The 17,104-nt window shown below is 45.5% G+C and overlaps 1 protein-coding gene and 1 non-coding gene across 2 annotated transcripts in view; both read right to left on the reverse strand.

The window, feature by feature from the left end:
* Nucleotides 1–15,370, reverse strand: part of IL13RA1 (interleukin 13 receptor subunit alpha 1) — a 65,259-nt gene extending 49,889 nt beyond the window's left edge. The window contains exons 1-4 of the mRNA XM_067723393.1: nt 15,103–15,370; nt 8,364–8,503; nt 2,490–2,628; nt 577–697 (exon numbers count right to left, since the gene is read on the reverse strand). Coding sequence (XP_067579494.1) covers nt 577–697; nt 2,490–2,628; nt 8,364–8,503; nt 15,103–15,181 — 479 coding nt within the window. The 5' untranslated portion in view covers nt 15,182–15,370. The remainder of the gene's footprint in view (nt 1–576; nt 698–2,489; nt 2,629–8,363; nt 8,504–15,102) is intronic.
* Nucleotides 10,015–10,141, reverse strand: LOC137217687 (small nucleolar RNA SNORA35). The gene has a single exon (XR_010940190.1). It is a non-coding gene; the product is annotated as a small nucleolar RNA SNORA35 (small nucleolar RNA).
* Nucleotides 15,371–17,104: the final 1,734 nt, after the last annotated feature.

Below are 17,104 nucleotides of genomic sequence, written 5' to 3' on the forward strand. Positions count from 1 at the left end.
AAAGCACCGAGCTGATCTCCCTGTGCTATGCGACTGCTTCCCACTAGCTAGCTATTTTACATTTGGTAGTGTATATATGTCCATATACACACTACCACTCTCTCACTTTGTCCCAGCTTACCCTTCCTCCTCCCCGTGTCCTCAAGTCCATTCTCTAGTAGGTCTGCGTCTTTATTCCCGTCTTGCCCCTAGGTTCTTCATGACCATTTTTTTTTAGATTCCATATATATGTGTTAGCATACAATGGAATATTACTGAGCCATAAAAAGAAACGAAACTGAGTTATTTGTAGTGAGGTGGATAGACCTAGAGTCTGTCATACAGAGTGAAGTAAGTCAGAAAGAGAAAAACAAATACCGTATGCTAACACGTATATATATGGAATCTATAATTATTTTTTAAGGGTTTGTTTTTTTTTTAAATGAGACACCAAAAGCAGACGCATTTTCCATGAAGCAATGTGTAGAAAAGAATAGGCTGGTCCATTTGGGGGTTTGTTTTAACTAGGTTAGGTGCAAAGGCTCCCAATGCAATCACAGTCAGTCCCTCTCCAGTAAGTCTCCTGTGCATACTCACCAATAGTAGAGAGTATAGTTAGTGTCAGGATTTGTATTCCTTCCAGGGAGCCAAGAGCACTTCATGTAGCTCAGGTTATACCAAATGCATTGTAGCTCAGTAACAGCGGACTCAGGATCGCCTGGAATATGCAGCCAAGAGTTTAGGACCCCCGTCTCCTTGCCCTGCGAGCTGGCCAGTCACTCTAGGGGCTGGGGGATGGCAAGCGTGCTTCCGGCTGCTTCTCCGGAAAGCTAATCCCTAACCTCTCACCCCATTTGACCCAGAAGGCACCCAGGCGGAAGAAAACCCAAATCTAATTTGTTCACAACTTTCTCTCTTTACTATCACTGAGGGACCCTAACTCCTGTATTCCTAACTGGAGAGAGAGTCTGAAGGTCAAACATTTCAGTCATAGGAAATGACTATGGAATTTCCCAAATGAATGTGAAAATATAAACAACCATTATATCTACCTGTCTTTTAAAAAAAAAACAAGTGTTCTGAGTTATACTTTACCTTGTCTTTCGAGCAATACTGACACACCTTGTTTTAAAAATTAAACAAACCTTCCTCCTGAGGCAATTTGGGGAAAGGTAAGCAAAACGTAACTCTTAGTAGCTGTCTATTGGGGGTTATGGCCTAAGGAGCCCTAAAATCTTGATGATCTGAAATCTCTACCTTTATAAAGCCTTTTAAGTTAAGACATCACGTCTCTAAATTAAATGCCTATGTTTAAAATTCAAACCTGTTATCCCTCGTGCTCCTTAAAGGCGTACTGTGCTGAGCCATCACCACCCACCTTTTCGTCATAATACAATTTAGTTTCTTTCAGATTATTAAAGTCCTCAAGAAACGAGTATAGGGGAGGTAACTTGCTGTAAACCATGCTCCCAGCCTCCTAGCAGTACTGAATTTTATAACTTTACAAATATTACTTCATATACTTTTGATCTGTGCATACAGGTAGAGAGAACGGTCTAGAAAACAAGTCATGTAGTGTTAAGGTTTGGAGGTAGGAGATGGGACCTTGCCCAACCAAAGGGCAACATGATGTGACTAGATAATATGTATCTAGCATTTACTGTCTGCCAGGCAGTATTCTCAGCACCTCATGTGTACTGATTGATGTAATCCTTTCAACATTCCTGGGAGATAAGTACTATCATCATCCCTTTTTACAGGTGAGGAAACTGAAGAGAGAAGGGGCTAAGTGATCTGCCTAAGGTCACACAACTAGAAGCTGGCAGAGCTGAGATTTAAACTTGGACATCTGGGCTCTGGTAGCCCTGCTCTTCCTGAGTATATGCTACTCCCTGCATGTAACATAAGAGCTGGGAACAATGATCAAGCTGACTACTTGACAGCTTTTTCTAGGGCTAGTCTTGAGTCAGAGCTGGGCCAACATGCCCACTTTCCTCTTTTAACATCTTTCCCCAAATACATCCTGTATATCAATCTAATCTCTCTATATAATGAGTGAGACACTATCAATATTTTCATTTGTTTAAGGTACTGGACCTGGGACCTGAAGATCTACAGCAACTCACTCAGTTCCCTTCTTCCTCACAAAATAGATCAGGGTAATAATACATGCCTTGCTCATTTCACCGAATAAGCTTGCGAAGCTCTATTTAGGGGAGAGGCGTGTGTGTGTGTGTGCGTGTGTGTGTGTGTGTGTGTGTGTCACTTTCCAAATTATTAAGTGGTCTATAACTATCAGGCATTGTTATTCAAGTTGTCTGTGAGCACCTCAAAGGCAGAGATGTCCTGACAGTTGTTGGTGTGTCGTCAGCATCTAGTACCAGTGCCTGACACTTATTAGACTCAACAAATGTTTGAAAATTAAATGAATTAATGAACACTGAACATAAGCATATGGATAATTTGGATTTATTCTCTAAATGCCAAGAGACAGTGTTTTTAGCTGTTACCTTCAGGGGGTGAGATGCACTTTTCCACCAAAATGCTAGGCTTCTCACTTTCGTTGGTGCTACACTGGGACCCCACTTGCAGACAAATCCTCTCATTCAGGGGCACTTCTTTTGAACGATAAGTTTCTGGAGCAATTTTCTAAGATAAGGAAATTTAAAAAGGCATTGCAGTAGCAAACACACAGAAATACAGTTGTGTAAAGAAAATGGAAAGTTATCAAATGGTATACAGTTCAGTGATTCTCAGCTTCGGGTGATTCTGTTCTCCCATTCCTGGGGGACATTTGTTAATGTCTAAGAACATTTTTCGTTGTCATAACTTGGGAGGGGGCTGCTACTGGCATCTACTGGGTAGAGGCCAAGGATGCTGCCAAACATCCTATAATGCACAAGACAGCCTTCCCTCCCCCAACAACAAAAAATTATCCTGCATCAAATGTCCGTAGTGCCACCATTGAGAAACCATGGCATAGATAAAAGACAGTTTCCTGCATTTTCAATGTATACACATCATGATATTTACTACAAACCTACCATGCTAACACATATATCTAAGAGCAATTTCAAAGGAAACACAATAAGCTTATCAAAATTCAATTCCAAGTAGATGCAGTATAACATCAAGATCAAGGTAAAAAGGACTGCTTTAAGAATCTGGCAATCCTGGTCACCTCTGAGGAGAGGAAGTAAAGAAGGGGAGCCTGAGGGCTGAGGAGACTTTTCAGGAAACACCTTTCTGCACTGTTTGACCATTTTGATTATCTCATATACACATATGAATTATAAGGGTTGATATTATATGCACTGAGTATAGCACGCTCTTATTCTAAAAGGTAGATAAGCTTTGTGGAACCACAGAAAGCCAACTTATACACGGCTTACGGATAACAATCACAAGCCTGGTTATTATGATTTAGAATAATGAGATTAAAGGCTCTTGAGGAAATTAACATTTTCCAAGGTGACAGAGTTGGGATAATTAAGAACAGAGCTGCTTTTAATCAGAGCTCCAAGGAGCTTCCTGTTTTGCAATAGTTTCTGACTCAAGTTGGAGACAGCACTTCCTTTTATATACAAGCTGATAGCCATGAAGGGAAATTTTGTCAGAGTTACCTTTATCTACCACCCTAAGGGGTACTCTGCCATTTCACATGCCTGCTGCCAACTGAGCATGAGGGCAACTGCGAGAGACTCTCAAAACCAGGCACAAGGATGTCCTCTGAGAGGTAGCCAGCAAATCAATTAACGAGCCACAGCAAAGACATGGGGAAGAAACAACACTTTGTACAGACCGAACAGCTCTTAGGCCCAGGCAAGAAAGCACTCTAAAAAAGGAGTTAGCTGGTCAGCCCTGGAAGAAGAGAAAAAGAAATGCCTGCAAACAAAATTCTGACAGGGAGAAAAGAGAGGGTGATTCAGCTCCATGGACATTGATTATTTTTGTCCCAGAGCAAAGCCCTGCCTACCTTCAGTGGGGCCTCCAGCTATTCTGAGTCAAGTACATTTTCACAACAAATTCCTGATTCCTTGCCAAGAAACCTACTTATCATTTGGCTTTCCATATAGTCGCTGCCTACAGGACTAGAACATACCAGTTGAGCCAAGAGAAGGCTCTCGAGAATGTTTCACCATTATAGCTCTCATGGCGAAGTAAGGAAACTGGCCCTTAATTGATGAATGTGTGCTGAGGAAACAAGGATTGTTGGTAATGGTGGCAGGAAAGCTCCGAATGCAAATTTCACCAACCACACAATTTTACTAAGCAGAAGTCCCATATACCCCTGAAGGAGCCACCCTGACCCAAGAATCCTTGATAACTCTTGTGTGGAAGCTGCATTTGCCCTCTGAGGACACCCGGGGGAAAATGTACGGTCAAATGCCATAAATTAGAATCATTATGGAAAAATCCCAGTTCTCTTATATTAGATAATGTTCCAGTGAGAGGGCTGAGGAGTTTTATTACACAAGTATTTTTAATAAATGGAATTTCTTAAAGTAAAAACATACTTTAGCATCTAAATCTGAACCTTTTTTTTTAAAAAAAACTTCATTTTCAAAGTTAATCGGTTATTGATTCAGACCCTTTATTAATTTATTTATTTTGGGCTGCGTTGGGTCTTCATTGCTGCGCGCGGGCTTTCTCTAGTTGCGGCGAGTGGGGGCTACTCTTCGTTGCAGTGCACAGGCTTCTCATTGCGGTAGCTTCTCTTGTCACGGAGCAAGGGCTCTAGGCATGCGAGCTTCAGTAGTTGTGGCACGTGGGCTCAGTAGTTGTGGTTCACGGGCTTAGTTGCTCCACAGCATGTAGGATCTTTCTGGATCAGGGCTTGAACCTGTGGCCCCTGCATTGGCAGGCGGACTCTTAACCACTGCGCCATCAGGGAAGCCCTAAACCTGAACCTTTTGTTTTGGGCATATGAATAAAAAAATAACTTAGAAAAGACATGGTAGGGGGAAAGATAAAATACTTTTAAAAAATCTCTTTCAAAGCTCAAGGCAAATAATATTAAATTGGCATGAATAAAGTAGGAACCCCAATTGTCAATGATTGCCAAGTCAAGTGCACCTCTCTGTATCAGACAAGGAACTAAATCCCTCCCAGAAGATCTTGATGAAGTATGTGTGATCGCTCCCATGTGACTTTCGGCTGTGGTGACTCATTGCACTGGTAGCTGCTGTATGACATTATGTTCCACCTGTCAGAGAATCTGGGGTCCTTTGAAAATTTATCAAAAATCAAGGCCAGAGTCCTGAACCGATCCCTCTCCCTCAAGACCAAAGTTCATTTGGCTAGATCGCAGCTTTCCCAACTGCTAATCCTTTCTCAGAAGGAAAGGGGAGTCAGCTTCAGCTTCAGTCTCTTTGGATGCCTAGACAGAACAACATCCTTTTAATTTATTCACCTAGTAAGACTTGCTTATCTCTTGGTGATGAAAGAGATCCAAAATCTGATGCCAGATCCTTCTTCTAATTGCCAGATTACACATTGCTAAAACAATGGTGAAGGGCAGCCACTTAAGCTAGTCTTGTATTGAATTTTTTTTTTTAATCATCTATGGGGCTTCCCTGGTGGCGCAGTGGTTGAGAGTCCGCCTGCCGATTCAGGGGACGCGGGTTCGTGCCCCAGTCCGGGAAGATTCCACATGCCGCGGAGCGGCTGGGCCCGTGAGCCACGGCCGCTGAGCCTGCGCGTCCGGAGCCTGTGCTCCGCAACGGGAGAGGCCACAGCAGTGAAAGGCCTGCGTACTGAAAAAAAAAAAAATCATCTATGATTCCATATCTCTCATCTTAATGGTCCTCCAATCTGAAGATTGAAAATGACCTCAAGGATTTACCTCATTTAGCAATTTGGGACTGTTAGACGGTCATAAAAGTCCTGTAACACGTACAAACTATCATAATGCCACTGCTTCAACATGCTTCAAAGCACATATACACCCCGGTGTGGTCTGATGACATTAATGCTGTGTCCAAAGGACAGAAAGAGGGAAGGAAAACCACTCCTCCCATTGATTCTGAGTCTCAGGATTGTAAACTTCAAAAAGGTCCAGACAGGAAATCCCCCATCACTGACTGGAAAGAATAATCTGTGTTTATCACAACTGCCACATTGGCAGCCTTCAAAGCTGTCAAATGGCTGGAATAAAGGAGCAGGCCTTAGGCAGCGGCCACCCTTTATGGTCTCCATCTGGTCTCTTCAGGGGCAAAACGGAGGGACCAAGTTTAAACGATAATATTAGGTTGAACCATATAATATGACCTATAAAGGCAACAATTTCATATGGTTGAATCTAACAACAGTAATAATAATAAAAGCTAACAATTATTGAACACTAACTCTGTGCCAGGTGTATCACAAACATTATCTCCTTTAACAAACACACACCATTCATATGAGGTAGGTACTTTTACTAGCCTTTCCCCCCAGCATTCTACAAACAAGGAAATGGAGGCTCAGGCTCAGATAGGTTAAATGACTTGCCTACGGCCACAAAACTTGAAAGGGAAAGAGACAAAATTTCAAACCCAATTCTATCTGATTCCACTGCCTCCTAAAGTTACTTTCAAGTCTAAATTTCTGTAACTATACCGAGGAATTAGCCCCATTTCTACACTAGCATATCAGCATGTCTACCTGACTGATCCTTGAGTGCGGTTGACGGGCTAATGAATAAGGACATGTTAGAAAGATGGTGACCTCTCCTGGGGGTTTCAGTTAGATACTTAGGTGACGCACTAAAGGGTCTTTCCTGGAATTTCTCAAGGCTGAACTACCAAAAGTTGCCACTAAGACTCCAACTGTCTAAGGCCCCTCCTTAGGAACAAGAGGAAGCCAACAGTGTGAAAAGGGGAACTGGCCTACCAGAGTTTCACAGGCTTCTGCATTTGGAGGACCTCTTTTAAAACACAAATATTTCTGACCAGCCTCAATTCCTTATCAATCAACACCTAAACTATAATTAACACCTCTGCAGGAAAGCAGGAAGGCAGATTAGCAAGTTTCCCTCTAGAGGAAGAGCCCATTCCACCCGCACTTCATTGAGTTTCCCATACATTATTTTTGGTGGACCAGCAAGCCAGAGACGTGAGTAGAGCCACACTTTACACATGAGGAAATGAAGGCTCACAGAGGTTAAGGAATTTACCCCAGCCCAATGAGCTAGCTGAATGGTGCACTAACTAGTTCTCCAGACTCTTCCTGCCACCAAACTGCTCGAACATGGTGATTCCACAGTTCACTGAGCCAAAGTACTGTCATTAATAACAACTTCTCATTGGCCTTCTCAAAATCCAGGACAAATTCAACCCCAAACATCCTCCACCTCCCCCACCCATACACTGAAAGAAGATACAGTCATCCCTCTTACACCCGAGGGGCATTGGTTCCAGGACCCACCACTGACACCAAAATGCATGGATGCTCGAGTCTTTAATTAAAATGGTGTAGTGTTTGCATATGACCTAGGCACATCCTCTCCTATACTTTACATCATCTCTAAATTACTTATAATACCTAGCGCGACGTAAATGATATGTAAATAGTTGCCACTACGAGGCATTCAAGTTTTCCTTTTTGGAATTTCCTGGAATTCTTTTTCCCTAATATTTTCCACCTGCAGTTGGCTGAATCCACAGATGCAGAACCCAAGGACTGTATAAAGATATAAAACAGTTTTGAACAGACGATATGATGCTTTGAGGAACCTGTCAATTAGCAGGGGCTACAAACCAATAAGGCTCAAAAGGAACTTCCATTGAATAAGACTATCATAAAGAATCCGAAATTATCCAATCTTGTTAACAAAAATTCACTTAAATCGGTCACACATCCGACTGGAAAGGCTGAAAGTTTCTCTCATCTTTCCTCAAGCATCAGGGAACTGTCTGGTCAACCCCACCTGCCACTGACATCTTATGTTTTCATTTTCCATATGGCCATTTACTTTTGCATCACATAGTTCTTGCATATCTATCTGTGCATGGGATTAGTGAGATGGTAAATTTGAAAATTCCCTGAGGAATGGAAAGTGCTATATAAATACAAGCCTTCAGGCAGCAACACAGAAACCAATGTTAACATAATTAATTATTCACTGGGTGCCTACAGGAACCAACTTTAACATAATTAATTATTTATTGAGTGCCTAGTATTTCCTAAAAGAGTAATAATCTCAATTGTATTTGATTGGCAAATATTTTCTAATGTTCAATTTTGTCAACAGTTGTTTCCATAATTTTCCCAGTTAAAACATTTGGACACAACTCAAAAATAAAAATCCCACTTTGAAGTAAGATTAGAATTTGACTTATTCTTAGCTCCAACTCACAGGGTTCACTTTACCTTATCAATGCAGTATGTTCCAGAAAACTTACCTTATCTTGTTTGTTGCCAAAATGACTAAAATACTTTAGACTACAATTCGGGCTGGCTCCCTCAGGAGGATTCCATGTCCATGTGACTGTGCAGAGGTTTTCAACAGACACACTCAAATTCGTCACAGGTGGCTGAGTTTCTGTTCAAATCAAGCACAAGAAATACATTTATCCACAGCAGCCAGTGTTTTCAGTGGTTAATTTAATCCATTCCTCCAAGTCCTGGAGACCAAGAATCAGAAAACTGAGTTATCAAGAGCTAACATTTATTGAGCCAGGCAGCATTCTAAGTACTCTCCACAACCTTATGAGACAGGGACTCTCAGCCTCATGTAAAGATGAGGCGACTGAGGCACAGGGACATTGAATCACTGGCCCCATATCCCACGGCCAGTCAATGGCAGAGCTGAGATGCAAACCCAGAAAGTGTGGCTCCCAGGCCGCATTCTTTTTTTTTTTTTTTTTTTTTTTTGCGGTACGCGGGCCTCTCACTGTTGTGGCCTCTCCCGTTGCGGAGCACAGGCTCCGGACGCGCAGGCTCAGCGGCCACGGCTCACGGGCCCAGCCGCTCCGCGGCATGTGGGATCCTCCCGGACCGGGGCACGAACCCGTGTCCCCTGCATCGGCAGGCGGACTCTCAACCACTGCACCACCAGGGAAGTCCCCCAGGCCGCATTCTTAACCACTTGCTATGGTGTGAACACAGAGGAGAGTATATTCTTAAATGTCCAAGTTTTCCTCCGGTGGGTATTTGGGGTCCCCTACACTGCGCGCTCAGGCCCATTCAATACAGACAGTTCAATCCCAGCAGTTCTGCAAGTCAGTTTAAGTGGCTCATCTTTAATCGTGCTTGCTAACGTGACCTGGCAATTGTTCTTATAACTTTTCCAAAGAAGTACTGAGAAAGAGATCTAACAACCCTGTTGCTCCCCTGAGGTCTGACACTAAACAACTGGAACTGTAGCTTTGACAAATCTGAAGAGGGACGAAAAGAGGAGAAACTGTGAACCAGTGTCTTAAAAAATGTGTTTCATTTTGAGAAAACCCACCACTGTCTCCACCAAATATTTACTGGCTCTATTATCCTGGACCCAGCTTTAGGATCGGGGATAGGAGTTTTCATGCTTCTGCCAAATGCAGGGAAGTACATATGGAGGAGGGAAAGGAAACACCATTTCAAACTTTCCTGAGAACTTCTCCTGAGGCCAAAATCGTCCCACGGAAACTGGATGAGGGCTCCTCTGTCCTATCTTTGCAAATTTTCTGTAAGTCGAAATTTATAAAGTTTATTAAACTAATTTTAAAAACAATCCCCCCAAATTGTCTAAAGTGGCAAACTTAATCATTATTAATTACTTAAGGACTACAGTTTTATTAATTTATCAATCAGTAGTTCTATTTTATACTCTATGCCAACACTTTGGAGTGCTCTGGGCCTCTTACATAATCTGCAGTATTTATGCCATTACCTTCCTCTTTACCTGAACAAAAAACACCATTTGTCCCAAAACATCAACCCCACAGGCACTACAGAGGTGGGATTCCCCCCTAAGTCAGGTTTATACACAGCAGCCTGCACAGACCCTGAACTCTCAATATTCATTCCGCCTTTCCTAACTCAACTACCATTAGGCTTTCTGAAAGGTAGACCAAAGGCCCAACCGTGGGGAGGAGGAGGCCACAGCAGGCCAAGTCCTTGTGGAAGCAGGGGGGTCCTATTGCACTGCATTAAAACCCAGCCAGTGCCAGGAGCACCAATGGCTCAGGCGACAGTGATTTTAAGTTAGGATTTTAAGTGATTACAGGAGTGTATAGCTATTCCAGTTTGGCCTTTCGAACATCACGTCAATGATATTTTTTATTTATTTATTTATTTTTACCGTACGTGGGCCTCTCACTGTTGCGGCCTCTCCCGTTGCGGAGCACAGGCTCCGGACGCGCAGGCTCAGCGGCCATGGCCCACGGGCCCAGCCGCTCCGCGGCATGTGGGATCTTCCCGGACCGGGGCACGAACCGGTGTGCCCTGCATCGGCAGGTGGACTCTCAACCACTGCACCACCAGGGAAGCCCACGTCAATGATATTTTTGAAGGCAAATTGTTTATCAGGTATAGAGTCTCTAATGAAAACTTTGTTCCTACTGAAGATTACAATTTACTTTAGGATTATCTCCCTTACTGTGCAGTTTCCAGAAACACACTAGAGCAAAAGTCCAGGATAGCTGGCTTAGCACTTCCTGACACTCTGCCTTCCCACAAACCTCCCACTCCCACACAAAAATTAAAGCCCTAACAATAAAAATATTACCTATTTATGGTTTGCTTAAATCATACCCCAATTTTCAAGGTAGTCTAAGACCTTTTTAAATCTATTTTTGAACCTCAGTATTTTAATAGAACAATAGCCGGCCCTATTTCCAATCTCTCAAACGGATTTCATTTTCCCCCATCTGTTCTGAAGCATCCTTTAGTCAGATCTTCTAACAGGTTTGCATTTTAGGCTACTTGTGGCTATCTGCCATCCTTTTTTTCCCCCCTAATGGTTCCTTCCATTTCTCTTAAGATTTTTCTATTTCCTATACTTTAAAAAGCACACATGCTCACAGAAACTCTTTTTTTAATTTTTACTTTTTTAACATCTTTATTGGAGTATAATTGCTTTACAGCGCTGTTTTAGTTGATGCTGTATAACAAAGTGAATCAGCTATACATAAACATATATCCCCATACCTCCTCCCTCTTGCGATACAATCTCCAAATGTTTAAATATATCTGAATATATGTATGTGGGTATAATACATCCAGACACATAAATAAGTGGAGACCTGTGCTTCTTGTAAAAGTCTGTAACAGCTCCTCATCTGTAAGACACATCATTTCAGCGTAGTGTAGTGATTAAGAGCACGGACTCTGGAGCCCTACTGCCTGAGCTCATATGCCAGCTCTGCTACACACCAGCTGCCAGGTTACTTAACCTCTCTCTGCCTCAGTGTCTGCATCTATAATGTGAGGATGATAATAGTAAACTAATGAAAAAGGGTTATTATGAGGATTAAATGAGTTAATACAGATAAAAAAGAACTCAGAACAGTGCCTGGCACAGAACAAGTGCTGTGTAAATGTGTGCTGTCTGCTTTCTTTCTTTTTGAAGAGACGAAACAGTTCTAAACAGTTGCTTTGGTTTTCTCTGGAATTGATATGTGTCCGTGGCCTTAGAGACACAAGCTTCTCTGCCTGATGAGCTTTCCTTAAGCATCTAATTCTAACCATTTCTTAGGGGTTGATCACTCACCAGAAAGGGGAGTGGGAAGGAGAGAGGGACTCAAGTAGCTCCCTCAACTAAACGTCAAACCTCAAGTGAGTCTGTGTGGACATCTAGCACAAGATCCCATTCGAATTATGAATTAACATGATCAATGCTGTTTCTAATAATAAGGCATGTTACTTAACTAAAACTTTTTGCTCTCTCTTGTTCAATCACAGGAGCTGGCAGAAGCATGCATATTTCGGGAAAGGTCAAGGAAATCACAAGAGTTATACATGAGTCATTCATCTCCTTCCTTTACATCTACTCAGTCATCAACCTCTTTCAGAGCTTTTTGCAACACTTTTTTAAAAAATAAATTTATGTATTTATTTATTTTTGGCTGCACTGGCTCTTCATTGCTGCGCGTGGGCTTTCTCTACTTGCAGCGAGCGGGGGCTTCTCTTGTTGCAGAGCACAGGCTCTAGGCACACGGGCTTCAGTAGTTGTGGCACGCCGACTCAGTAGTTGTGGCTCGTGGGCTCTAGAGCGCAGGATCAGTAGTTGTGGCGCGTGGGCTTAGTTGCTCCACGGCATGTGGGATCTTCCCGGACCAGGGCTCGAACCCATGCCCCCTGCATTGGCAGGTGGATTCTTAACCACTGCGCCACCAGGGAAGTCCTGTAACACCTCTCTCAATCATCCCAATCACACTAATGCGCTCTGCTGGGCCCCGTGAGCCAGGCAGACATACAGCAGTAAGGCACGGGCCTGGACAGAAGGCGTGCACAGCACATCTTTCTAGTGCCCACCTCCAACCCTAGATCCCTGCGTCGCTTCGCTCTCCAGTGATTCCCCACACTCAGTCAAGTCTCCCTGCTGGCTTCTCCTCCAGTGTCATTTCCCTCACGCTGCGCCCCACTGAGCTTCAAGGGCAAATGAAGCCCTTCTGCCTGGACTGATTTTGCCAATGCACCCTCCTGCCAAGCTGGGCTCCTCGCTGAGCACAAAAGGGCACCCTCACCTTTACCTCTGGGCCTCTGTAGCTGCTATTCCCCCCAACTGGGAATAACTTCTCCTCCACCTACTCAAATGTCACCCACCCTAAAAGTCTAGCTCAAACTTTAGCTCTTCCATGACACTCCCAGCCCTCAGTTTCCCCTCTTCTGAACGCCTACAGTACTTATTGTTTGGACTACACAGTCTGGCTATTATAAAGCAAGTCTCCAATACATGATCATTCACTTCATACCAATGGCCTGTACATACTTGCATGGGTGCCAACCAGTCCTGCCCTGCTACTCTGGGAGGGGCCCAGCTCCTCTCCCAGCCAAGGACTCCCTTCAATTCTGCAGAGAGAGGCACTGAATACAGTGGTAGGGGCACGGCCTCTGGAACCAGGCTGCCAGGGTCGGAAGCCAAGCTCCTCCACTCTATCACCTACGAGAGCTCTGGGCCTTGCTGTGCCTCAGCTTCCTCACATACAAAACAGGACTAAAACAGCACCTACAGGAGGGTTTTGTGTAAAAATTAAATGAAATAGTTCAAGTGGAAAACTTAGAACGCTGCCCGGCAGAGTAAACACTATATAAGTGCTAGCTGTTATTAAGACATGCCACAATGTGGGCTACCAATCTAAACAGACTAAACTAAGCTGGTAACCTAATCTTTTATAAACACTCAAAAGATTAGCGCTGGAAGAGCCCTTAAAACTTACGGAGTTCAACCTCCTGTCACAGATGAGAAAGCTGCTGTGCAAGGCAGGGGAAATGATAAGCCCTGAAGTCCCACACCTGGGAAATGTCAGACCGCTAAAACTCAAGTCCCCTGACTCTCTTTTTTCTTTCTTTTTTTTTTTTTTTAACCATGCAATTCTATCAATATTTCCAATGGGAAAAAAGTTTTTCTATTTCTAAGTAACCAAGTTACTAATGAACTTCTGTGACAAAACTGATTAAGTTGGGGGTTGCCAGTATTACTGGAAGGCCAGCTGTTTGTTGTTCCAGGTGCGTGGGGGGACGAAATCTGTAGGAGGGAGGGGGTTAGAGTAGCACTGTGAAAATCAGGAGACTAATGAGATGGGTGACCCCTCCCTTCTTTGGACTGCAGCTGCCCCATATGATTATGGGGATCAGATCCCCCCAAGTGAACTGGGGGCAACGATTACGCAGTATACTCTAAGGTTCTAAGCCAACCTACAGAGCCTGGCTCAGTACTAAACAAGGCAGGCACTTGAATCATTGACTGTCAAACTTCAAACCTCCCTCAAGTCTCTACTCAAATGCCACCTTTTCAGTGGAGGTCTTCCTACTCCACCCTATTTACAATGGCAAACCCCTTCCCTGCTTTGTTTTTCTCCATAGTACTTATCGCCATCCGACATACCTTATATTTTACTCCCCCCCCCTCCGCCCCCGGCCCCTTCCTCTGACTGCCAACAGCATATAAACTCCAAAGGGCAGGAACTTGACCTGTTTTGCTCACGGCTCCACTCTCTGCCCCTAGAACACTGTCCAGCACAGAGGAGACTGTGCATACGTTTTGTTGACTGAATCAATAGAGGCTATCGAGGTTTCCTAATCAACATTTCAACTTGGGTTTCAAAGCACAACACACTGGTTGAAAATGCAATAAACAAATTGTGGGTGTTTGTGTCAATGTGACAATAAAACCTATCGAATTTGGGGCTAGAATTTGAAGTTATACTATCGTCACCAAAAATGTCCATTAGGCCGCTCGTGGCAAAAGCTGGCCGTGAGGAATTCATCAGCCCTCAACTTCTCACAGTAACTCTGGTTGATTAATTTAAATTGCCGCACCAGGGTGAGGGGTATACGAGAACTCTCTATACCATCTTTGCAACTTTTCTGTCAATCGAAAATTATTCCAAAATATAAAGGTTAATAAAGGAAAAGGAAAAAAAGGCATCCACGTGGATGCTGCTCCGAGATTCCCACCGGATTTCTTGGACGCCAGAGGTGGCCGCGACCCTCACGTCCTTTTCCTACAGGGACTAGGAGCTTTAGAGGTTCCCTCCGACTCCCACCCCCTCGCTGGACCGGCCGCGCAAGAAGCCCCGGCGCGTCCCAGCTCGCCCGGACCTAGCTTGCCGTCCCCGCGGCCTCCCGACCCCTCATCCCCTCCCGGGGGCACCGGCGACATTCCGGCTCCCGACCCCGCGGCCCTCCGATGCCACGGACTCGTTTCGGCCCCGGGCCCCGGCGCTAGGCTCGGCGCTTCCCGACGACCGAGGGAAGTGCGGCGACAAGTCGTCGTCCTCCGGCCCCGCAGCCGCCCCTGCCGCCCGGGATCCGGAAAAACCCGGCCGCTCCGGTTCCCCCACCTCTAGCCGGGCGAGGGAGGCGGCGGCGGCCGCGGGCGCGGGGCGTCGTGGGGACGGCCCCCGGCGCCCACCCCCGCCGCGGCGCCCCCGGAGCGCCCCTGCTGGCCTCTCGGCCGCGACCCCCGCCGCCCCGGGCCCCGGCGGCCGCACTCACCCGCGGGCGCGGCCACCCCGCCGCCGCCGGCGCAGAGCAGCAGCGCCCACAGCCCGCAGAGCCGCGCCGTCCGCTCCATGCAGTCCCTCGCTCGGAGCCCGGCCGGCCTGCAGCCGCTGTAGTCTCCGCCTCCTTCGCCCCCTCTCCCACTTCCCGGCTCCGCCGCCCTGGAGGCCGGGGGCCGGCGCAGACTGGAAGAGCCGGCCCGCCCACAGGCCCCAGGTAACCCCAGGCGGTCAGCGAGGACAGAGGGGCGGGGCGCCCGCGGCTCCCGCGGCCTGACGTCTGGCCCCGCGGCAGCCAAGCCGCCACCGCGCCCCCGGAGTCCGATCGCGGGCCAGACAGAACTTCCCTGACCTTGTTGCGGCGCGGCCCCTCCCCCCGGCTCGGTGCGGACTGTGCAGCCTGGCTGAGCCTCGGACAGGCCCCGGGCTGTGCCCTGCCGGGCACCGGGCCCGGGCGGTCTCGGGGAAGGAGCCTTGCCCTGGGAGTCTGGAGACGAGGCTTCCAGTCGTTGGCCTCTGAGTCCTTGTTTCCTAAATTCTGACCCCGGGGTTAGTAAACCCAGGCCTGACCTCACAGGGAGGACTTGGAAGACCAAGGAGGGGACTTGGCGGGAGTGTGCTTTGTCAACGGGACAAAAGGTATATTTGAAAGCTGGTGAGACATAATGTTGAGTCGAAGAAAAAAAGAAAAATTCTAAATATGAGGGACAGTGCCATACTATGTACTTCGATTTTTCAAAGCTCACAAAGAACTTTCTTCATCTTTTTGATAGATATATATTGAGAGACGGAAGGTGAGCGGGAAGGATACACATTGAATATGTTCAAAGTGGGTGACTATGAAGATTAATGACGCTGAGGGTGGAGGAAAACGGGAACCCTTCAGTTTCCTGTGCCTGCTGTAACAAATTACCACAAATTTAGTGACTTAAAACAACCCAGCTGTATTATGTTAGAGTTCTGGAAGTCAGAAGTCTCCCTGGGCTAATATCTAGGTGTAGGCAGAGCTGCGTTCCTTCTGGAGGTTCTAAGGGAGAATCTATTCCTCGCCTTTTCCAGCTTCTAGAGACTGCCTACATTCCCTGGCTCGTTCCTGTACCGCTCAGACCTCTGCTTCCCTCGTCACATACTCTGACCTTCCTGCCTTCCTTTTACATTTATAAAAACCCTTATGATTTGATTGGACCTACCAGATATAGAGAAGGAACTAGTGGTTGGAGGGGCCATACAGGGGTGGGGGAGTGGGAGGTACAAACTACTGGGTGTAGATAGGCTATAAGGAGTATAGCCAATATTCTGTAATAGCTGTAAACGGAGTGTAACCTTTTTGTGTACAAATTTTTAAAAATTGGGGGGTGGGGGATTTCCCTGGTGGTCTGGTGGTAAAGAGTCCGCCTTCCAGTGCAGGGGACGCAAGTTCGATCCCTGGTCGGGGAACTAAGATCCCACATGCCTGCGGGGCAACTAAGGCTGCGCGCCACAACTACTGAGTTCAAGCACCTCAACTAGAGAGAAGCCCGCGTGCGTGGCGAAGATCCCTCATGCCGCAACTAAGACCTGATGCAGCGAAAAATAAATTAAAAAAAAATTTTTTTAAGGAAAAAAATAGATTTGGACCTACCAGATAATCCATGATAATCTCCCTATCTCAAAATCCTTGATTAATAACTAATAAGAACCTACTGTATAGCACAGGGAACTCTACTCAATACTCTGTAATGACCTATATGGGAAAAGAATCTTAAAAAGAGTGGATATACGTATATGTATAACTGATTCACTTTGCTGTACACCTGGAACTAACACAACATTGTAAATCAACTGTACTCCAATAAAAATGAATTTTGAAAAATCCTTGATTTAATCACACCTACAACGTCACTTGTGCCATATAAGGTAACAAACATATTCACAGTTGTCTGGGATTAGGTCATGTACACCATTGGGGGGGGATTATTCTGGCACTATCCCCCCAAAAAAGTGTCATGTCTGGATGG

This window comes from Pseudorca crassidens, chromosome X, assembly GCF_039906515.1.
Source record: "Pseudorca crassidens isolate mPseCra1 chromosome X, mPseCra1.hap1, whole genome shotgun sequence".
Classification (NCBI taxonomy): Eukaryota; Metazoa; Chordata; class Mammalia; order Artiodactyla; family Delphinidae; genus Pseudorca; species Pseudorca crassidens.